The 22,479-nt window shown below is 49.2% G+C and overlaps 1 protein-coding gene across 3 annotated transcripts; it reads left to right on the top strand.

Moving 5' to 3' along the window:
• Positions 1-4,805: 4,805 nt before the first annotated feature.
• On the top strand, positions 4,806-10,118 carry HAPLN2 (hyaluronan and proteoglycan link protein 2). 3 transcript variants are annotated; one of them, XM_070784690.1, is made up of 7 exons: positions 4,806-4,942; positions 5,495-5,553; positions 7,762-7,867; positions 8,067-8,420; positions 8,618-8,734; positions 8,872-9,054; positions 9,494-10,118. In XM_070784690.1, the coding sequence occupies exons 3-7, from the start codon at positions 7,780-7,782 to the stop codon at positions 9,772-9,774; spliced, it is 1,023 nt and encodes a 340-aa protein (XP_070640791.1). In that variant the 5' UTR covers positions 4,806-4,942; positions 5,495-5,553; positions 7,762-7,779; the 3' UTR covers positions 9,775-10,118. The 3 variants fall into 3 exon arrangements, with proteins under 3 accessions (XP_070640791.1, XP_019808688.1, XP_019808671.1); XM_019953129.2 differs by having other exon boundaries at positions 5,492-5,553; XM_019953112.2 differs by having other exon boundaries at positions 5,492-5,553; positions 7,762-8,420.
• The last annotated feature ends 12,361 nt before the right edge of the window (positions 10,119-22,479 follow it).

Genomic DNA, 22,479 nt, shown 5'->3' with positions numbered 1-22,479 from the left:
ATCGAGTTAGATCCTGCCAAGGCTGGCTTGAAGGAGGACAGAAGCAGGAATTTGAGAGAGCAAGCCTGAGGCCCAGGGGCATGAGAAGGGATGATAAAAATGAGGCCTCGGGAGCTCAAGGAATTTGCAGAGGTCAAAACCACAATTTTTAAAAAAATTTATTGAAGTAGAGTTGATTTACAATGTATTAATTTCTGCTGTACAGCAAAGTGACTCAGTTACACACATATATACATTCTTTACCATATTCTTTTCCATTATGTGTTATCATCAGCTGTTGAATATAGTTCCCTATGCTATACAGTAGGGCTTTGTGGTTTATCTGTCCTACATGTAACAGTTTGCATCTACTAACACCAAACTCCCAATCCTTCCCTCCCCAGCCCTCCTCCCCCTTGGCAACCACATATCTATTCTCTATATCCGTGAGTCTACTTCTCTTTCATAGATAAGTTCGTCTGTGTCGTATTTTAGACTTCACGTATGGTATTTGTCTTTCACTTTCTGACTTCACTTAGTTTGATAATCTCTATGTTCATCTATGTTGCTGCAAATGGCATTATCTCATTCTTTTTATGGCTGGGTAATATTCCATTGTATATATGTAACACACCTTCATCTGTTCATCTGTAGATGGACATTTAGGTTGCTTCTTTGTCTTGGCTGTTGTGAACAGTGCTACAGTGAACATTCTCAAATTATAGTTTTCTCTGGATATTTGCCCAGGAGTGGGATTGCTGGGTCATTTGGCAACTCTAGTTTTAGTTTTTTGAGGAATCTCCATACTGTTTTCCACAGTGGCTGCACCACAGAAATACAATTTAAATGGCCCACTTGGGCTTTCCTGGTGGTCCAGTGGCTAAGACTCCTCACTCCCAATGCAGGGGGCCCAGGTTCAATCCCTGCTCCAAGAACTAGATCCTACATGCTGCAGCGAAAGATCTTGCATGTCACAGTGAAGATCGAGGATCCTGAGTGGCATAACTAAGACTCAGCACAGCCAGAAGAGAAGGCCCACCTGAGTACAGCCACGAAGTGACTGTGACAAACAGAAGGGTAGGTAACGTGGCTGCTGTTGCTGCTAAGTCGCTTCAGTCGTGTCTGACTCTGTGCGACCCCAGAGACGGCAGCCCACCAGGCTCCCCCGTCCCTGGGATTCTCCAGGCAAGAACACTGGAGTGGGTTGCCATTTCCTTCTCCAATGCATGAAAGTGAAAAGTGAAAGTGAAGTCGCTCAGTCGTGTCCGACTCTTTGCGACCCCATGGACTGCAGCCTACCAGGCTCCTCCGTCAACGGGATTTTCCAGGCAAGAGTACTGGAGTGGGGTGCCATTGCCTTCTCCAAGGTAACATGGTTAGTGATATGTAAAATATAAATCTTAGTAATCATGAAAATACCTTCTAGATATTTGTTTTTTGTTGTTCTCTGCACTTTCCATCATTTTATTTTACCCTCATCTACCTCTGAGGCTGGAGAAAGAAATGGCAACCCACTCCAGTATTCTTGCCTGGGAAATCCCAAGGACAGAGGAACCTGGCAGGCTATAGTCCGTGAGGTCACTAAGAGCCAAGCACAACTTAGCAACTGAGCAAGCACCTCTAAGACAGGAGAGGTGTTAGTTCACTAGACTGAGCACTTCATAAGGTCAAGACCTTCATAAGTTCATTTACTGAGTTGCTCAAACAGTTCTCTATATCCTGAAGCCCTTCAGAAAAGAGGGGTTTCAGAAAAGCCCTACTCTGGCCCCACCCCTGCCCACCCCACCTTAAGGATGGAGGTGGTTGATAAGCCTGAGCATTTGCTAGGTTGAGATGAGGACAAGATATCCCCACTGCAGTCCTCCAAGATATTTTGGAGTCAGCCAGCTGCTCCCTCTGGACATCTTCACTTTTAATTTCTAGGTTATGGTCAGGACTGAAGTGGGCTTTGTGGGGTCCGCTTCTCAAAAGCCCCAAATCAAGGGGCTGAAGTGACAGGGAACAGGGCTGGCAGCCTGAGATGAGGCACAATCAGGGCTCCACCTGGCATCTGAGGCATGGTGGTGATCTCCTCCTATTCTCCACAGAGACGGAAATAGAGTAAGATAGAAATACAGAGAGGGACACCCCCACTGTTTAGACAGACCCTAGCCCCATGAGGGGCCCCCCGTTCTTGAAGGGTGTGGCTAGTGCAAGGATGAGTGGGTCTAATGGGTCTCAGCTCTTTCCCATCTTGTCCTCCCCTTTTCTAACTTGAACCAACTGTTGAAACAATGAACATCATTCATAACGTGCCTTTCACTTGGTAGAAGGCTGCTCCATCACCCTCACACCAGCCAGCCCCTTTGGGCAGGTGTGGTGCCCATTTGACAGTTATAGAGACTGAAGCTCCAGGAGGCTGGCAGAGCCTCATAGGAAGTCAGCATCTGGAGAAGGATTCCTGATTCATGGTCCAGAGTTTTTCCCATTAGGCCACGTGGCCTCATGCCCCCTTCAGATTGGCAGGTCCCCTGCAAGGGCAGGGACCACATCTTCCCCCTCCTTCCCACCCTTGACTCTAACCCCAGTACAAACACTGTTCAGAGTACGCTGGGGTGTCCTGAGAGGAAAACATGTCTTTCCACAAGACTGAGTCCCCCAGGTTCACCCCCTACAACGTCCTGCAGTGCGGCCAGGATCCAGCCCCATAAGAGGCTTGAGCCTGGGTTAGGAAAAAAGGGAGGCTTGGGGCTCCCAGGCAGGAGGACAAGGGTGAGAGCCGCCAGAGAAGGGGCACGAGACTGCCCTGAAACGTCTGCCAAAGACAGCACTGCAGGGAGACAGGAAGGTGGGCAAGTGGTTGGGTGTGAATGTAAATTCTATTGGAAGGAGAGGGAAGCCCCACTAGACATGCCTGGTCCCTCTCTGCTATGCCCCCTGAAGTACCATTTTGCCAACTCCTCCAGTCCTCCATGCAACAATCCCATAGAAAACTGGGCCCCTGCTTGCCATCACCAAAGATCCAGCAAATTGGTCAGCTGAATGAGCCTGGAAGGCGGAGGCTGACCCTGGGGTGTCAGGAAAAGAGGTGTTGGAACTCCAGGCTCATCCCAGATGATTCCACTTCATCCTGGTTGGTAAGCAGTGAGAATGGCAAAGGCCTGTCCTCAGAAGATGCTAGAAAAGATGCCATCTCAAGCCTGAGCAATCTTATCCCATTCTTATCTCACAGTGTCTTTCGGGAGAACTGAGAATGAGCGTGACCTTGAGCAAACTCAACACAGTTTGGTTACTCAGGGTATATTTATTCCTGGTCTGTTCCTTTCTCATTCCATACTCAAAGGGTTCTTTGGCATCTATCACAGTTCTAACCCTCCCTCCTTGCCCAACTCAGCCTTTTACGAATTTATACACCAGAGACTTCCAAACCACGACTCAGAAGCGGTGGGAGAAAGAGGTGAGCTGGAGAATAGGAGCACAACCACTGGCTGTGGAGCCTTTTTATGCTCCCTCTCTTCGGGAGGCTGTTTGTGTTGGGCTGAAGCCAATCAGATGCACGGGATCAGGGTGTCCTGGCAGAGGAGACAGGCAGCTATTTGTCTCTTCTCATCTGTCCCTTTCTCTGGGAAGAAGAGGGAAGAATTTAGGAAGAGATGGAGGAATGAGATAAGACAATCAATCCAGTTCCTAAAGAGCATCATCCTGGTGGGCACCATGCTGTCAAATATGGCCCCAGGGGAGACCTTGTAGCTGGGGGGCTGACTCCAAAGGTTGAAGAAAGGAATGGAAGAGGAATCAGCTGGAGAAGCAGAACATTCTAGGCTTGAGTCAACAACTGCATTGTGTGGTCTTGGACAAGTCACTTTCCAATGAAATTAAATGAGGACGCTAATGATCCCAAGGTCCCCTCCAATTTTGAAAGTGTAGGATTAGTCATTTGAAGCCACTAATGTTGGGTGGCAGAGGAAAAAGAAGGCCAAGAGGCAATTTGAAGCTTGAACCTTTTCAAAGTGGCTATTTACAGAGAGAGTGCTCCCTTTGCATCGATAGCATACAAAAAAGAAATGGGCTATTCTGGGTGTTAGAGAGATTCTATGTCTTGACCTGGGCCTGGGTAGTTCCAGGGTATGTACACATGTCAAAATTATTAAGCTGTACACTTATGATCTGCACTTTGCTGTATGTAAATTCTATCTCAATAGGTTTTAAAAATGAGCTTAAACTCTAGTAGGAGTTTAGACTTCAGAAAGAACTTCCTAATAAGGGGAATTTTAGAGAAGTCAATCTCTACTTAGGGAAGTTAAGGATCTCCCTTCTCTTGAGAGCTTCATGCATCTGCTGAAGGAGGAAGGGGGAATGAAGGAACAAATAAAATGACCTCTGTGAGAGCTTTCCAAAGTCTTTCCAGCCTCAGAAATTCCTGAGTCCTTCCCAGAGACGGAAAAATTTTCCTTACTCTCTAATTTCCATCCTCTCCTATTGCAATGCTAACTAGTCACTCTGCCCTCCTTGGCACCCAGCCACCTCCCTGGCCTTACCCCAAATCTCTTTCGAGACTTGAAGCTTGAGTATTAAGGCAGATCCCATTTCAACCTTCTCACCAACTTTCTCTCTCCCCATTTTCTTCTCCTTGGGGATGTCAGTTCCTGTTCTGAACCCGCCCCTACCCAGGCCCTTTTTCCGGTGGTGTGTGCCAGCCGGTCCTACATCCCACATCCCCAGCTGTTGACATTTCGTTGCCATTACCCAGAGGATAAAGAAAGGGCCCCTGTTATCCAACAATAGGGGAAAAAAAGGAGACAATGGGAAATTGTGCTTCCGATGGGGAGGGGACAGAGAAAGAAAGGACAGACAGATGACAGACAGAGGGGGCTGGACAGAAGGGGTCAGGTTTCTTGAAGCAAGTGGAGGTCCTGGAAGTCTGGTTCCCACCTTGACAGCCTCTTCCCATAGGCAATGCGCACCCAGGCGCCGGAGGGCAGAGGTGAGGACTTTGCTGGGGGAGGGAGAGGGGTGCTGCTTAGAGGAGGATCATATAGAAAAGCAGAGGCAGCTGGAACTCGACACATAGATCTTTGAACCTCATTTGTAATGCATCCCCCTGCCCAGCAGTCCAACATCCTTATACCCACCAATCAATCTATCCCTTCTCTGGTCCAGGAGCATCTAGAAGAAACAAGGCACCCCACTGTCTGCAACATTTCAGGCAATCATTCCTGGGTCGCCTCCTTCACTCCATCCCTCTTCATGGGTTCCCGTTTCATGCTGTGTCTTCCCCTGGGCCCAGGGCAGTGAGTACCGCAGACACAGTGCCCTGTCACAAAGCTGGATCTGAGTCACTTAACGTGGCTTAGTGGAATGATGAGTGGGGGAGTTTCTGGTACCTTGGCTTCTTTGAACTCAGGGCAGAAGCATTTCCTCAAAGTTGCAAAAGGAGAGACCACACTGATCAGGGGCCCAAGTCCTGAGGCTCTTAAGTGCTTGGACCTCCCCGGACCCAGGCAACTCCTTCACCTGGAAACTCTTTCTCCAGCAGGACCAAAAGCTGCCAATCACTGCACCTGCCATCTCTGTGAAGAGGCCCACTTCTAACAGGTCAGTGTCAAAGTATCTTACAGCATATTATTGATCAGAATGTTCATAAAATAATTATCAGAGAAATGATTTTGTATTATATCTAAAAGTATCCCATAAAATTTTTGAATATTTATCTTAAATAAAGCTTTATAAGTGAAAACAAAAAGGGAGTAGGCACTGGAGCTGTTGGCCACTCTCTCATTCTCTGTAAGGGACATGAAGAAGGAATGTGTGTGCCTGCTTTGAGACACAGAAATACAGGCCAGTGACTAAGAGCTTGAACCTCATGTTAAGCCTGGACCCAAGTCCCAGCAAACCCCTCCCCTTAACAGCTGGGTGACCTCATTCAAGAATCCTGACATGGCAGCTCCTTCGGGCATGTATAATTGGGATTCATAACCATTCGCAACTCATAGGATTGCTAGGGGGAGTAAATATAAAAGTGTACTTGAAAAGTGCTTAGAGCAGGTTCAGGCACATTTAACTTTTAGTGTGTTGGTGCTGGTTGTGGTTACTATGGATCCCTCAACTGATCTCAGTTCCCACTCTCTCTTACCAGTTCCCACTGTCTCAACCAGGTGCTTACCAGGTTGTCCTGTACAGGAGACATGTTCTGTCACTGACTTCCCTGTTGCAGATGCTTTTCTTCTTAACCACTGGGAAGTCCTTTCTGCACCTAACCTCTGTCTCCTGCCGCATACTCAGCTCTGACCTTCATCTGCAGGAAGATGGAGCTTGGCTCCTTAGCCTTCAGAGTCCTCCTCCAAGTTTCCTTCCTCTTGCCATGTCTCTGCTCTTCTTCCCAAAAGTCCTTCATGTGAGCTCATTCATTAACACGCATATTTATTTAGCACCAACTGTGTGCCAGAAACTATGCCGGCAGTTGCAGGTAACAACTAACGTATACATAGCACTTATCCATAGATATCAGGACCTATTTAAGCATTTCATGTATGTTACTTCATCTAACTCCACAACTACTCAGTGAGGTAGTCATGCTACTGTCTCCAGCATTTTACTGATGAGGACATTGAAGCAGATAGAGGTTAAGCAACTTGTTCAAAGGAAGTAGAGGAATCAGATCTTAAAAAGGGATAAAACTAGGTTAAGGGGTCTTTAGCTCAATTATTTAAAAAAATGGCCAAGGTGATAAAGAATAGATAAGATAAAGAAGGGGGGAAATCAACTACTGAAATAGACAGCTGTGTTCAAAATAATTTTTAGTAGCCTTATAATTTCATACTTTGTAACTTTATAATTACGGGAAAGCTCACTGATGTAGTCTACATATGCATATGTATTTAACTTTCAAATTCACACTGCTAATTTAGCTGCTAATAGAAATACTTCTAAGGGAAAAAGTTCCGAGTCCAGAGCAGTAGGAAAACCAGAGTGGTAGATCACAGTGCATGGCAGTGATGAAGTGGAGGCGAGAGGAAAGGTTTCCCAGCGGAGGTGAAGCCCAAACTGATTGCCTGTTAAGAAGAAGGTGAGGGTGAACTTGGACTGAGTTGGAGCCAGGACATGTCTGGAGCATAATGCCGAGGGCACAGGTGGTGAGGAGTGGGGTAGGGGGGCAATGCTGGAGGTGCCCTGAGAGGCTGGATCACAGAGAGCCTTGGAAGTTGGGTTAGGACACTGGATTTGATCCTCATTGGCAACGAGGAGTCACTGCTTTAAGCAGGAGAGTGACAAGATCATATTTACTCTGGCTTCAGATGGAGAATGGGTGTTGGCTGAAGATAGAGGCCAGAGATGGCAATCCAGAAAGGAAGACTTGAGAAGTAGTACTTGTGCTGAAAATGGATAGGTAGAGGAGGCTCAATCAGGACTTGCTGACTGAAGGGACAAGAGAGGAGAGGATGGGCCCAGGAGTCCTGGGTGGGGGGGAGCGTGGGGGCGGGGAGGAGACTTTGTTACTGCCCCTTCCCCATCACCATCCTTTGCTAACAATTTCAGCCCCTTTATCTGCTGCCCTGGCTTCCAGCTGAACAGTCCCCTCTGAGGAATCCCGATGGGAGTTCATCATCTCCCCATCCCATTTCCTTAGTGCTAAAGTGAAAGTGAAGTCGCTCAGTCATGTCAGACTCTTCACGACCCCATGGACTGTAGCCTACCAGGCTCCTCCGCCCATGGGATTTTCCAGGCAAGAGTACTGGAGTGGGTTCCCATTGCCTTCTCCGAGGAAGGAGAGTGCTAAGGAATGCCCAACCTTGTGCCCCACAGACTGGGCTGACTCCCATCATGCAAGGCAGGATCAGCCTCCCCACTCTCTGCCACTTCCTTCTCCCTTGGGCCTTCACCACCTTCCACAGAGCCCTGGGGAGCCAAGGTAAGACCTTAATTCGGCCCAGAATCTGGAGAACAGTGGTGGGGAAAGTGGGAAGGGTTGTTGGAGGTCCTCAGGGACTGAGTCATTTCTGAGTGAGCAATGGAGAGAGGTTTGGGGGGTCTGGGGAACGCTGGCTTTGGACAGGCACTTGGGCAGTGGGGGTCAGGGGGTTCCTGCCACTGTGGCCCCCTCTGCTCAGCACCCCACCCTGGCCCCCACTACCTCCTGCCCCCCATCCACGAGGTCATTCACTCTCGTCGTGGGGCCACGACCACGCTGCCCTGCGTCCTGGGCGCCCCGCCTCCCAGCTACAAGGTGCGCTGGAGTAAAGTGGAGCCCGGGGAACTCCGGGAAACGCCCATCCTCATCACCAACGGACTGCATGCCCGGGGCTACGGGCCCCTGGGGGGGCGCGCCAGGATGCGAAGAGGGCATCGGCTGGACGCCTCCCTGGTCATCGCGGGCGTGCGCCTGGAAGACGAGGGCCGGTACCGCTGTGAGCTCATCAACGGCATCGAGGACGAGAGCGTGGCGATGACCCTGCGCCTGGAGGGTGAGGCCCTTCGGTTGCTGCCGCTTTCCTCTCTGGCGGTGGTTCGGCCGTATCGTCTCAGGTCTCCCGGGGCTCCTCTCCAGCCTCTCCCCCTCCCTGCTCCCGGAGCCCCCAGCCCTTTCTCCTAGGTTGCACCGCCCTTCCTTCCCCCTCTCCTTCTGCCGGCCCTCTCCAGGCTGTCCGCCCCCCACTCCCAGGTGTGGTGTTTCCGTACCAGCCCAGCCGGGGCCGGTACCAGTTCAATTACTACGAGGCGAAGCAGGCGTGCGAGGAGCAGGACGGACGTCTGGCCACCTACGCCCAGCTGTACCAGGGTGAGTGGCCGGGTACCGCCCAGGTTCTCTCCGGGCTGTCGCCTGGACCCCAGGGGAGGCAAACTCCGGGTTTGGCTCCCGCCTGTGATGCGTTTGATCCCGCTACCCGCCTTCCTTCCCCCGCCATCTCCCGCCAGCGTGGACCGAGGGTCTGGACTGGTGTAACGCGGGCTGGCTGCTAGAGGGCTCCGTGCGTTACCCTGTCCTTACGGCGCGCGCGCCCTGCGGTGGCCGAGGTCGGCCCGGGATCCGCAGCTACGGGCCCCGCGACCGGAAGCGCGACCGCTACGACGCCTTCTGCTTCACCTCCGCGCTGTCAGGTAAGGGGGCGGGGCGAGCCATCCTCCGCGTTAGGAGCGGGCCGGGCCTGTCCTGCACGCGACAGAGGAGGATCCGACCTGAGAATGAGGCGGGGGATGGGGGAGGGGAGGCGGGGGATGGGGGAGGGGGGGCGGGGCCAGAACTCGGGCCTCAAGAATGCGGCGGGGAAGGTAGAAGGCTAGAGGCTTGAGGTTACAGGCCAACTCCTTTGAAGGCCTCGCCCCTCCGTCGCTCTGCCCACCCAGCCTCCAGCCTGCCTTTTACAACCTCACCTGCACCCCTAGTCTCTATACTCCCACTCCTCCTACCCAGGCTCGGACCCACCGATCCACACCTGCCCCTCTCCCCAACCCCGACTCTGCCCCCTGGGAGTCTGAATTCCACCACGCCCCGGCCGGCCCTGCCCTCGGTCAGTTGGTGACCTGCTTCGGTTCCCAGGTCACGTGTTCTTCGTGCCCGGGCGGCTGTCGCTGTCTGAAGCCCACGCGGCCTGCCGGCGGCGCGGGGCCATGGTGGCCAAGGTCGGGCACCTCTATGCCGCCTGGAAGTTCTCCGGGCTGGACCAATGCGACGGCGGCTGGCTGGCGGACGGCAGCGTGCGCTTTCCCATCACGACGCCTCGGCCGCGCTGCGGGGGCCTCCCGGATCCCGGAGTGCGCAGCTTTGGCTTCCCCAGACCCCAGCAGGCGGACTATGGGACCTACTGCTACTCCGAATAGGGGCCCACCGCACCCCCTCCAGCGCGCGCGACAAAGTCTGGGAGTCGTGGCGGGGGTCTCTCGCCACTTTCCCGAGAGCCTCCCCTTCCATCGGACGAGGAGCAGCTCCTCCTGACCCGCCTTCTCGACCGAAGGCTGCGGGCCAAGGATCCCGGCTGGCCCGGCGTCGGGAGGGGAAGTGGTGGCGCCCCGGGTGGTAGTGCGCAGCTACGAACCTCTGACCCGAGGCGGTTCCGCCCCTCCACCCCGCAGCAGACGACGCAGCCACGGCTAGGTGACGGGAGAGGCGTCCAATGGGCATTAACTGACTTCTATCCGGCAATAAAAATAACCTGAGGACTTTTTGTGTTGAGTGAAGCTGTCAGCGAGGCATGGGGCTGGGGATGCGGGGGTTGAGGGGGATCACGTTGGATCCAACGTGCTGAGCCAGCGCCTCGAAATACAGAGGAAAAGGAGGGGCTACTGCCCCTGAGGTATGAGGCTACAAGAGAGTCGGGATTTCGAGGTGCTGTGCTGTGCTGTGCTCATTCGCCTCAGTCGTGTCCGACTCCTTGCGACCCCATGATCTGTAGCCTGCCAGTCTCCTCCGTCCACGGGATTTTCCAGGCAAGAATACAGGAGCGGGTTGCCATTTCCTCCTCCAGAGAATCTTCCCGACCCAGGAATGGAACCCGTGTCTCCTGCTTCTTCTGCACTGCAGGCAGATTCTTTACCATGGAGCCACCTACTGGAAGGAGGAGAGGGCACCAAAAGGCCTTAGGAGAGTTGGACACGTCGTGGGCGGTCTGGCCTTGGATAGAATTCAGAGTGATGGTTGTGCCAGGCACCACGCGGGGGCGCCACACGCCTACCTAAGGTTACTGGCTAGGAGCGCTCCAAAGCCCCAGGCCTAGCCCCTGGGCACCGCAGAACAAACAGAAGGTGGACCTAAATATATTTCAAAATGTGTTTGTATCCTGCCAGTCTCCCAGAAGAGTTCTCATGACTACTATTAAAGGCAGGAAAGTCACTCCGTTGTTACAACTGACAGGAAATAAACTCGGAAGGAGGAGGTGGCAAACGGACACAATAAGGTCCTCAGAGGGCTGATACTTCAGGGGGTTGTGCATTTGGTTTAGCGTTCACCGCCGCGGTGGCTGCCAGGGCAGAAGGGGTAACTGAACCGGGAGCACTCTTAACATCAGGCTAAAAGAAACACACCTGTAACTCAAGAGACAAACTCCAATATCATTAATTCATTTTCCTTAATGTATATTATATATTTTATTTACTTATTTCTGTTTAAGCAACCTTTTCTTTTTGGGCCATGCCACAGTTCCCCCACCATCCAGGCAGTGAACAGTGGGGAGCCCTAACTACTGGACTGTTAGGAAATTCCCTGTTCAAGCAATCTGTACCACAAAAAGCCTGGGCTAGAGAATAATCATGACTGGAGCAAAGAGTAGAACTTTCTTTTCTTTTTTTTGAGTATGAGTTTTCAATGATGCTTGATCCATGTTGTAAAATGGCTTTCCAAGAGGATTCTTGAAATCATTGATAAAGAGAATTGATCCCATGGGACGTTATATAAGGGACAGAGAATGATTGAATGAATATAATCTTCAATAATTGGCATATAGCAAATGAAATATTTGTGACAGTTCCTAAGCTTTGATTTTCTCATCTTGGTCATGGGATAATATTAACTGCCTCCTGAATTTGTTGTGAGCAGTAATTGAGACAATGCATGGACTGGGTAGTACATGCCTGATACACATAAGAGGCACTCAGTAAGTGGTGCCTTTAATAATTAATGAGTAATAATGATGGTAACAGAATAACAATAATAATTATTATTCAAGTTCTTACCAGGTAGCCCATAGAATTTGTTGCTGTACAGCAATGATTAGTCAGGATGAGCTAAATTATGCTTTGATAACAAACAACCCCCAAATCTCAGTGATTTAAAACATAAAGATTTATTTCTTAATTGGCCACATGTTCGTTGTGGTCAATAAGTGGACTCTTCTCATTTTAGTCATTCAGGTATCTATCCGGATTGATAGAGCAGCCACCATGTCATATGCCATCAATCACCATACCAGAAGGAAAAAATAAAAGAGCCCTGCTGCTGCTGCTAAGTCGCCTCAGTCGTGTCCGACTCTGTGCGACCCCAGAGACGGCAGCCCACCAGGCTCCCCCGTCCCTGGGATTCTCCAGGCAAGAACACTGGAATGGGTTGCCATTTCCTTCTCCAATGCATGAAAGTGAAAAGTCAAAGTGAAGTCTCTCAGTCGTGTCCGACTCCTAGTGACCCCATGGACTGCAGCCCACCAGGCCCCTCAGTCCATGGGATTTTCAAGGCAAGAGTGCTGGCTCTAGAGGGTCTTATACAAGCAATTAAAAGCTACAGGTCCCAGGGACACCAGTCTTGTCTACAACTCATTCTCCAGAACTAATCACAGGGCCCCGCTCCACCACAAGGGGGCCTAAAAGAATTGGAAATACCTGGTGAACAGAAACAGCACCCATGTCTACCAGCAGCAGCAAGGAGAACAGTCTAAATTCTGGGACATACTGGTAGTCACCCACTCCCTTACTCTTCTGGGTTTCTAAGTTCTGGCCTATTATGTAGTCAGAGTCCCAGACTCAATATCTGAGGCCTCGCAACTCAGACTGTAAGAAGATAGCTTTTTCCCTTCAGTATATGAGAAATGGTCATGGGAGAAGCTTTTCATTTGCTGCAAAGCTTTGTTTCTTTGCCCATTAAAATATATAACCATGAATTCTTACAACTATTCATATTGCTAATAATATTATCTTTTTGTTATAGACAATTTAAAACATACACAAAATAGAGAGAATAGAATAACAAACGACTCCATCTTCTAGCTTGACGATTTCAAAATTCTTTTTTTTTTTTTTTTTTCAAAATTCTTATCTCTTGAGTCCTCTCATCTGTGTTTGCTTTTTGCTGGAGTATTTTAAAGCAAATATTAAACAGCCTATCATTTCACCTGTAAATACTCGGTTTGTATTTCTAATATATAGTGACTTAAAAATCATAATTCTACTATCACAGTCCTCAATAAAATTACATTAATTTTATCTAATATTTAGTTCATTATAACTTTCTTCTGAATGTCTAAAAATATAACTTTATAGTTTATTTGCTCAAGCCGGGATCTATACTGCATTTGATTTTTTTTGGTTAAGTATCTTTTAAACCATAACACTTCTTCCTCTTTCATTTTGTTTCTATGCCATCTTGTTTGCTTGTTTATGAAACTAGGTCACTTTCCTGTCGAGTTTCCCACCTTCTGGATCTGGCTGAGTGTATCCTTGAAGTGTCATTAAATATATTCCTCCACCCCCTGTAATTACATTTGGGAGTTCGATTAAGCTTATATTCACTCCTTTCCCCAGAAATATTTCATAAGTGATAACTGGCGTGCTGCAGTCCATGGTGTCGCAAAGATTCAGACACGACGTAGCAATTGAACAACTGTGTACTTCCTCCTTCATCACATCAGGAGGCACATGGTGTCTGGTTGTTGCACTAGAATAGTGATGCTAAGATTGATCAGTTAATTCAGGTACTGTGAGTCTGATCCATTCATTATAAAGTTCTTCACTGTATTAGTTCCTATGGCTGCTGTAACAAGCTACTACCACAAACTTGGTGGCTTAAGACAACAGAAATTGTTCTCTTAACAACAGTCTGGAGGCCAGAATTCCAAACTAAAGGTGTTGGCTGTGTCTCACTCCCTCTGGAGGCTCTGAGAATTCTTTCTTGTCTCTTTTATCTTCTGGGGGCGAGTGGCATTCCTGGGCTCTTTTGGCTGCATCACTGAAATCTCTCGGCTTCCCTGGTGGCTCAGCTGGTAAAGACTCTGCCTGCAATGTGGGAGACCTGGGTTCAATCCCTGGGTTGAGAAGATCCCCTGGAGGAGGGCATGGCCACCCACTCCAGTATTTTGGCCTGGAGAATTCCATGAACCGTATAGCTCATGGGGCCGCAAAGAGCCGGACACGACTGAACGACTTTCACTGAACTCTGCTTCCTGCCTTTCAAGTGTTTGTGTCTCCTCCTCTCCTGTCTCTCCTTAGGATACTCGTCATTGCATTTGCCTTACCTGGCTAATCCAGGATGATCCCTTCTCAAAAACATTAACCAAATTTCAGGAGTGAATTCATGTAATGAACCACACCCACAAAGGCCCTTTTCGAAACAGGTTAACCCTTGCAGTTTTCAGGGATTAAGATGTGGGCATATCTTTTTGTAGCCATCATTTAACCCACTACACTCCTCAACTTCTTATCTAATGGCTACTGAGGATCACTTTCTAGATCTATTATTTTATTAGGAGTGTGAAATGGAGATGTTCTAATTTTGCCATTCCCCCTTCACTTATTAGCTGTGAATTGTCTATAAAGAAAAATGTCCCTTATCAACTATTTTGTTAACCTGACAGATGATAAGCCATTCAGGAGGGTAGGATTAATGTTTGATTCTCAGGACTTCCCTGGCAGTCCAGTGGTTAAGAATCTGCCTTCCAATGCAGAGGATGTGGGTTCAAGCCCTGGTCAGGGAACTAAGATCCCACCTGCCATTGCAGCAACTAAAACCTTCGCACTGCACCATATGCCTCAACTGCTGAGCCTGTACACTGCAACAAAGACCCAGCACAGCCAAATAAATAAAAATTTTAAAATGTTTATTTCTCTTCCATTTGTCGTAAGTGTCATGGAGTGAATGTTTGTGTCTCCCTGCTCCTAAAAATTCCTATGTTAAAATCCTAATCCTAGATGTACTGGTATTTGGAGATGGGATCTTTGGGAGATAATGAGGTCATGAGGATGGAGCCCTCATGATGAGATTAGTGCCCTTAGAAGAAGAGACTTGGGAGACCTTGTTTCCTCTCTCTGCTCTCTACCATGTGAGAATACAATGAGCAGACAGTTGTCTGCAAACCAGGAAGGAGGCCCTCACCGGATGCCAGATATGCTGGCCTCCAGTACTGTGAGACATTTAAGCCACCCCAGCTATGGTCATTTGTTTTAGTAGCCTGAACTGACTAAGACAACAGGGTTCCCTACAAGTAGAGGTGAGTCAAGACTTTGAGTGCAAGGAGTTTATCTGGGAGGTCATGCCAAGGGGCACTGGTTGAAGACTGAAAAAGGGAGACAGGAAAAAGGAGAAAGCTGATGAGAAATTGTGATAGAGCCAGCGGAGGAACTGGGGCTGAATCCTGCTCAGGAATTCTGGAAGGCGGTGCAGAGCCTGTCTCAGGAAATACCACCTGAGGAGCAAAGAAACTAAAGTACGTAAGTCCCCAGATACGAACCTTCAAGTTGTAAGCTTTCAAAAATGCAAACATTCTTCACTAGATTGTTGTTTCAAGAGGGTAGATAGAATTGACACTGTAGAGGAACCAGAACCCGTGCCATCAACGCCAGGTGAGAGTGAAACTGTGGCTTGCCCTCTGTCTCCTGTTGCTGACAATCTTTCAGCTTTACCATCTCCCACCTCCTCTCCCTCCTCCAGTCAATAATTCCTCTTGCCTGCTCACTTGATGCCAGCCCGTGTGCCAGCTGTTGTACTACTGTACTTTTCAAGGTGCTGTCCTATAAAGTTAAAACGGTTACCTTTACTTTTTGTGTTTGTTTTTTATATACATATAACTAGTGTGTAAAGTATTATAAACCTATTACAATACAGTACTATATAGCCAGTTGTGTTAGTTGGGTACCTAGGCTAACTTTGTTGGACTTACGAACAATTTGGACATATGAAGTGCTCTCCGAATGGAACTCATTTGTATGTAGAGGACTTATTGTATTACTGGTCAACTTCCTGTCTGAAAGCTGAGGGCTGCTTCTGGGAGCGTTAACCCTTTCGCATTCCTGGCTAGCCCTGAGCACGGACAGGCTCCCACAGCCAGAAGAAGACACCCCCAGGTAGAGTCACAGATGCTCTCCCAGAAGCCTTCCACTTCGGGGGTGAATGCGAAGGATGTGGGCCGCAGCCAGGCTCCACCCTTTGCACTGCTCAGATCCATGTGTGTCTCCATAACAAGATCACTTTGCTCCTTCACGGATTCTTCAAGGTGGTAGCTGATCACAATTTCTAACTCTTTAAAAAGAGAGTATTGGGAATTCTTCTGGCAGTCTAGTGGTTAGGACTCAGCGCTTTCATTGTTAGGGCCTGGGTTCAACCCCTGGTAGGAAAACTAAAATCCTACAAGCCCTGTGGTGTGATCATACAATTTTTTAACAAGAAAGTCTTACAAAAGGAGGGTTAGTGGGACAAACAGCTTCTGCAGCTGGTTCCAAGGCTGAAATCAATATTCAACATCTCCCTCCTCTACGATTCATTCTGTTGGTCTATGAGGCTTTAACAATGGAAAAACCCTGACCTTCATCCCCGCAGGCCTCAGTCTTTCATTATCATGCCCTTAACAGGCCAACATTGCTGGAACTGCCTATTTATGATTACCACTGGACATGGGATAATCAAGATCAAGCATCTTTGCCAATAGAATTCTTTCTTTGCTTACTGGTCAGTTGGCACGAGGTGCCCAAGCTGACCCAGAAGCTGCTACAGCCTTAGGTTTAGTGATTCCCTTCCCAGGACACCTGGTAGTTGCATCTCTTGCCCTAGGAACTAGGACTACTAATCCTGCAGAGCCTAAATTGATAGGGACAGGAGGCACAAATTCCCTAAGTGGGTCACTGGTGAGAGGGTATTGCTTCCTCCATATCCTGGTTCCTGTACCCATGGTTTCTAGCTATCTGAGACATAGCACCACGTAATGGCCACTGGTTCAAAATACATATTCTTTGTTATAAAGCCAGTACCCCAATGCCAGAGGACATTTTCCCCAAGCTGGTATTTAGATATGCTGTAAAGAGGCCACATTAATGTACCACTAGGTTGGCAGTTTCAAAGAGACGTTGTATATTGTAGGGTCAGTGGACCCCTGTGATCCTGTGCCCACTGGCACATTTACTTCACTGTGAGTAGATCCCCTTGGTTAGAGGTGATACTACATGGTGTCTCATATGGATAAACCCTTTCCTTTATGTCCTTGGATATAGATATTGGTGATGGCCAAGGTACTTGGGCAGGGAAAACAAAGCCATATCCAGATATGCATTAATCCCAGTAAGGAGTTACTGCTCCTCACCGCCAGACTGCAAGAGGTATGTTGTAATCAGTATGCTCCCCAGTGGCTGGTTGGTGTCCTTGAGGGATGGTACCATGTTGAGCTAATATCTGTCTCTGCTGCTGACAGGCTGAACATCCAGCTTTGGCAGCAGCTAGACCAGCCTTGGTGACAGGGAGCCCATGCTGGTGAGCCCTTATCTAGTCTCCATATTCATTGCCACAGTTACTCCATTCATAGGCCCATTGTGCAAGCCCTGGCATGGTGGAGGACAAAGGCTGGCTGTTATCCACTGGAGTCCTCTGTGCCCCTAGCTCTTCAGTGTCTCCTCTGCAGTGAATGCTCTTAAATGGGACTGCCATCAGACACAATGCCCACCCCTGTAGGTCCATCCATTATGGCTCTTGCCTAGACTTCCTTACCTCCAACCTTCCAGTCTTGCCCTCTCCTGGCCTGATCAACCAACAAGCCATTTGCCATGCTCAAGAGTCCATGTATATACTTCCTTCAAGTCACCTCTCTCCCTGCCAAGTAGATGACCAGTGTACTGCTTGAAACAATCCCCTGGGAGGATACTCCCTCACCACTGTCTTTCAGGGCCACCCATGGGTGGGGCTGCAGTGTGGTGACAGCCTGTGTTTAGCTCCCATCAATATGTCACAGTGACCCAGCCATGGACCAGGCATAGGCTTTCTCCTCCTCTGAATTCTAATCACAGACAAACCGCACAAGGTTATAGGGTGAGCTGAGAGAGGCAGGGGTGCAGCAGAGACAGGTTATGTGGGGGCCGGGCCTCCTGCTCACATAGCTTTCTCATGTCTCTGCATGCACTCACACCCAGTCACAAATGCACCACTGAGTTGGAGCTGTGCCCACACATGTGTGCTCAGGACTCAGGGGTCTGAAAATTCCCAGACCTTAATAGGAAAGGGAAACCTTAACAGGAAGGGGAGGAATCCAATAATAATTAAGTAAATAAAATTGGGCAGGTGATGACCGAGGGCAGCTGAAGCTCAAAGCTGCCGGGAGCTCTGGGAGGAACTTGCTTCCCAGGGCTCCTTCCTGAGAGGCAAGGGGCTGGGTTTCAGTCTGTCAGCTTGCCCTCTGCCGCTGATGGAGGCCGTTTGCAGGGCCATTCTGACTTGCGATGCACTTAGCCAGGCGTACCTGCGCATCCAAAACTAACCCTTAGGCGGTCAGCAGCCTTTGGCCTATCGAGGTGATTGCTAAGGGCAGACGGATGGGGCCCACCAACAGGATCTGCTGTACCCAGTTCGTTTTCAAAATTGAGTTGATGTCTGATCACTATCCAGAGGGGAACCAGTGACCCTGTTTTGTAGAATCATAGACTCAGAGACTCTGTGTTCTTTTCATGTGTCTCAGTCTCTTCCAGTCATTTCAGCTTAATGCCCTTGTGGTTTCATCTTTGGCCAGTGGGAATCTTCTCAAGTTGGCTGCTGGGTCCTTTTCACATGAACTTGACCTGAGTCTTATAACTTCCTTATTCTCAAGTATAACAGGCTCTCCTGCCCCAGACCTGGAATTTCTCCAAAGAGTTCCTTTTCGTGAAAAGTACTATTTAGAGACCACAGTCTGGATATAAGAGGTATTCATTGTTATTGATTTGTCATTGCTTCTAAGCCTTTTCAAGAGACTTCTCTCAGAAGATAGATATGTAAATCATGAGCTCATCCGTTATTTCCAATTCAGTTTTAAGATGAGCAGTTTTTGTTTAATTTTCCTTTTCTTACACTGAAAATCTTATTTCTGAACACCATTACTATAATTACTTGTTTGCTTTATCACCATAATAGCACTTTTCAAAATAATAATGCCAACAGTAAGATATCTCCATGGTTCTTTTTGTTCCTGGGGATCTATAGAAAATGCTGAGTGTTATAATCACTTGAAAGAAAATTCTTCTATGTGGGTTTACCTCCAACTTCATATATAATTAGTGCATTTGTTTCATTTTGTTTTAAAATTTTAGGGATTACATCACTTTTCCTCCATTTAAGTTCATTTAAAATTAATTCCTTCCAGTTTAATTTTTTTGTTCTAATTATATAAAGCATTTATATGGTTCCAACATCAAAACCATAAAATAGTGTTATTACCATTCTAAAAGTGAAGAAACTGAGACTCAGAGAGTACCTACCTGCCCCAGAATAGAAAAAGTGAGCTGTCTATCCCCATCAGGGGGTGGGAGAGGGGCAGCAGGGAACCTGCAGATGGCATGGACTTTTTTCTCAAGAACTAGGTTTGGAAGAACTCAGGGTTGAGGCTTCCAGTTCCTTCAGCTGTGGTCTCCTCTGAACACGAGTTTGCAGCCCTCAAAGCGAGGGTCTGTCAGCTCAGGGGGACAGTTGGCTCCTGCTCATGTCGCAGGGTCTCTTCCACAGTGCTGGGCAGCTTACAGGTTCCGGCGCTGTCTCCCCGCCACCCTACTTCCCCTCCCACCCACAGTCAGCTGCAGGAGCCCTCAGGAGCCCATTCCTGTGCCCTCCCTCCCTAGGGCTGGGGTCCCATGCTTCCTGGCCCTTTTCAGAAGCTATCAAAGCCCCTATTCTCCAAACACAGCTGTGCCAGCCTTCAGCGCCATGCCCATCCCCCATCTCAGCCCCACTCCCATGTCCCCATGGCACAGGATCCAGGTGCCTGTGCAATGTGCAGGGCCTCAGAGAGGAACCAAGCTGCCTGGGCCCCCACCCCGAGTCTGGGAAAGTGGGGGCAGGTGTTCCAGAAGCTGGAAGGACAAGCTCTCTCAGTAGCCACTGTGACTGACTGGCAGTCCAGTGAGGAAGGCCCAGGGCTAAGAGGAGATGGCGGGGAGCTGAGATGCTAGAACTCGGGGAGGAGAGGGGAGATTCTGTTTCCTGAACTTGGGTCATGGCCTCAGCTTTGACCTAGAAGGAGGATATTGGCGGGGTGGGGGTGGGGGGAGTGGTCTGGAGATTGATTGTTCTCATCCAGAGAGACTGGAAAACTCTCCAGGATCCAGGAGGCTGGGAGACAGCCAGCTGGATTGCACGTGGGAGAGGGCACAGAGCTGCCCCCCACTTACTTCTCTCTTCTTTCTACCTCCCCCATTTTCCCTACTCTGAGAGAGACAGCTGGCGTCCCTGGCAAGAACCCACGCCTGGGAGTCTGGAGACTTGATTTTGGTCATGTCAAGTACATGCCCTGTGACCCTAGACAGTTACTTCACCACTCTGGCCTCAGTTTCCTCGTCCAGAAGATACTAAGGTTATCCGAGACATGCTCCTCCTGTTACTGGGGCAGAAAGTTCAACCTGAAAACTGACTTTCAGTCTTCCTGCTTCCATTTATCCTGTTTGCTTCCAGCCAGTCCCTGGGGATCCCTTTCTGAGTCCTAGAAGGGAAAGTCCTGGTTTTATCTCTTCTCAGAAAGAGGAGAGAAATGGGCAGTAGGTGGGGTGGGGTGGGGTGGTTGTCCCATGGCCATGGGTCAAGATGCAAGTAAAGAAAGTCCCTGATCAAAAATTGCCAGATCAAAGGCAAGGTTAGACTTTGGTATGAATTTTCACATCTGGAAATAATGGAAAGTCTTGGGAGGGTGCACATTTCCTCCCCTGGGAAAGGACTCCTCTCTCAAATAATGAGCCCTCTACCTCATTCACAGGGAAGTGGCCCTCTGACCTCCTGGCCAGGAGATCTGGTGCAGATTACAGTTTGTGTGTATGACTAGTAAAGGAAAATAATTAGATTTTGGATTTTGTTGCTGTACACCTGAAACTAACACAATATTGTAAATGACTCTACTTCAATTAAAAAAGAAAAAAAAAAACAATTAGATTTTGCTGAGCCTAAGCTATGGGGCCTCCCTTACCCATCCCCAGTGTAGTAGATATTACCCAGTGCAGTAGATACCATTCAGCCTGTTGTACACAAGAAGAAATGTTCCAAAGAAACAATGACCTTTCCAAGGTTTCGTCACTGCAAATGGTGGTACAGGAGTTTGACCTCAGTGCCCATGACTCCAGAGCGCTGCTCTCTTCAACATCTTCACAGCAGTGGCCGACTGTTCTCTCACCAGGTCTGGTTTCCCACCAGGGGTCTGCATCTTGGAACAGACTGTCTGGTTCCAGCCCTTGTCCAGACCCAGGTGCTGCTGGAGGTTGGACTCCTCCAGGGCACCAAAACCTGTGCCCACATTTCTAGTCACAAGGGGAGGTGGCGAGGAAGGTCACTTTCTCTGACTTGTCTGGTCACAGCCAGGTTTCCCCGAAGCAAGAATTGTGGTTACATGAGAGCCACCACCGGGATTGAATTTCAGCCACTCAGTTGCCCGGCTCTGCCTGGCTGTGCTCAAGCTCCATCAAGCCCCATGTGGAGATGAGCCTGAGTGGGGGTTAGGCTGGATGCAGGCACCAGTGCTGAGACTGTCTCTCAGCTCGGGGATGCAAGGTCTGAGGAGAACAAAGGGAGGTCCCAGGACTACCCAGGTGCTGCCCAGATCTGTCCCCAGAGGCCTTCTCAGATCCCCTCCTCTCCACTAGAAAACATGGGACAGCATTCCCAAGACCTAAAACAGTGCCTGGTCCATAGTGGACATTCAGTTAGTATCTGTTTAATGAAATGGATTAACTGAGGCTTCTTTCTCCCCAGATTCCCCAGGCACCTTGCTTTGTCCCCATCAGTTTTGCATCCCTGCCTGGGGCATGTCTCTTACTGAGGGACCTTACAACCCACTACTGGTTTTCTTGCTCTGTCTTTACAGTAGATGGGTCTCTGGGAAAGGGCTAGAATAATACCTTTTAGGTCCTCAAGGATTTGGAGAGGAGAGTTTTCTGTTTGAGGGTTTTTTGTTTTGTGAGTTTCTCAAGACCTTTGGAGCCAAGTCCACAGCACAGGGAATGGCAGCCCAGGCAGTGATGAGTGGGACAGTTGGGGCATCCAATAGAGTGCAGTCCAGAATCCCATACAGAAGTGACTTGGATGGGCAAGGGACCTGCCTTGAGGTTGCATTTCCATTACAGGCAGCCCACTTTCCTTGGGATATTTTGGAGGTGCTGCTGGAGTTTGTGGGGATCCAAGCCCCTGACAATCTATCCTCAATGCCTTCCCTGGTATCCAGGGGAGAGAATCCAGGCGTCTGGCTGTCCTGCCCGCAGTCTGTACCATGGACTTCGCCTGGAATCCCAGGAGGGAGGAGGGAAGGAGAGAGAGCCTGGGAAAGAAGAGGGAGGCAGAGGCTCTGGAGCTGTGAAGGGGGTGTCATTGGTATTCTGGGCGCTGAGGAGTCCCCAGCCGCTGGGCAGTTCTCAAGGCCCACCCCCTGGCACCAGGCTGTGCATTCATCAGCGACAGCTCTGGCCTACGGTCCCTCTGGGCTCCCAGCAACGCCTGCATTTTGCACATTGGTTTGCATGACCAGTAATGTCCGCTCACAGTGCCACGTCCCCTCCTCCATGTCTAGAGAGGTCCTGACTTGCTTTCCTTAACCCATGAATCTGCTGCCTAACCTCCATCCTTCCAGCTGCAAAGTCAGCTCCTCCTCTGTGCAGGGAGTGGGAGCATCACGGAAGACAAAACCC

This window comes from Bos indicus, chromosome 3 (assembly GCF_029378745.1).
Source record: "Bos indicus isolate NIAB-ARS_2022 breed Sahiwal x Tharparkar chromosome 3, NIAB-ARS_B.indTharparkar_mat_pri_1.0, whole genome shotgun sequence".
Classification (NCBI taxonomy): Eukaryota; Metazoa; Chordata; class Mammalia; order Artiodactyla; family Bovidae; genus Bos; species Bos indicus.
Note: the sequence above shows the minus strand (reverse complement) of the source record. Positions and strands in the feature narration are given on the sequence as shown.

Excerpts from the sequence above, each read along its gene's own strand:
- HAPLN2 (XM_019953112.2), top strand. The coding sequence starts at position 7,967 with ATGGAGAGAGGTTTGGGGGGTCTGGGGAACGCTGGCTTTGGACAGGCA. Across the intron at positions 8,421-8,617 it reads GATGACCCTGCGCCTGGAGG|GTGTGGTGTTTCCGTACCAG; the intron begins GTGAGGCCCTTC and ends CCCCACTCCCAG. Across the intron at positions 9,055-9,493 it reads CTTCACCTCCGCGCTGTCAG|GTCACGTGTTCTTCGTGCCC; the intron begins GTAAGGGGGCGG and ends TTCGGTTCCCAG.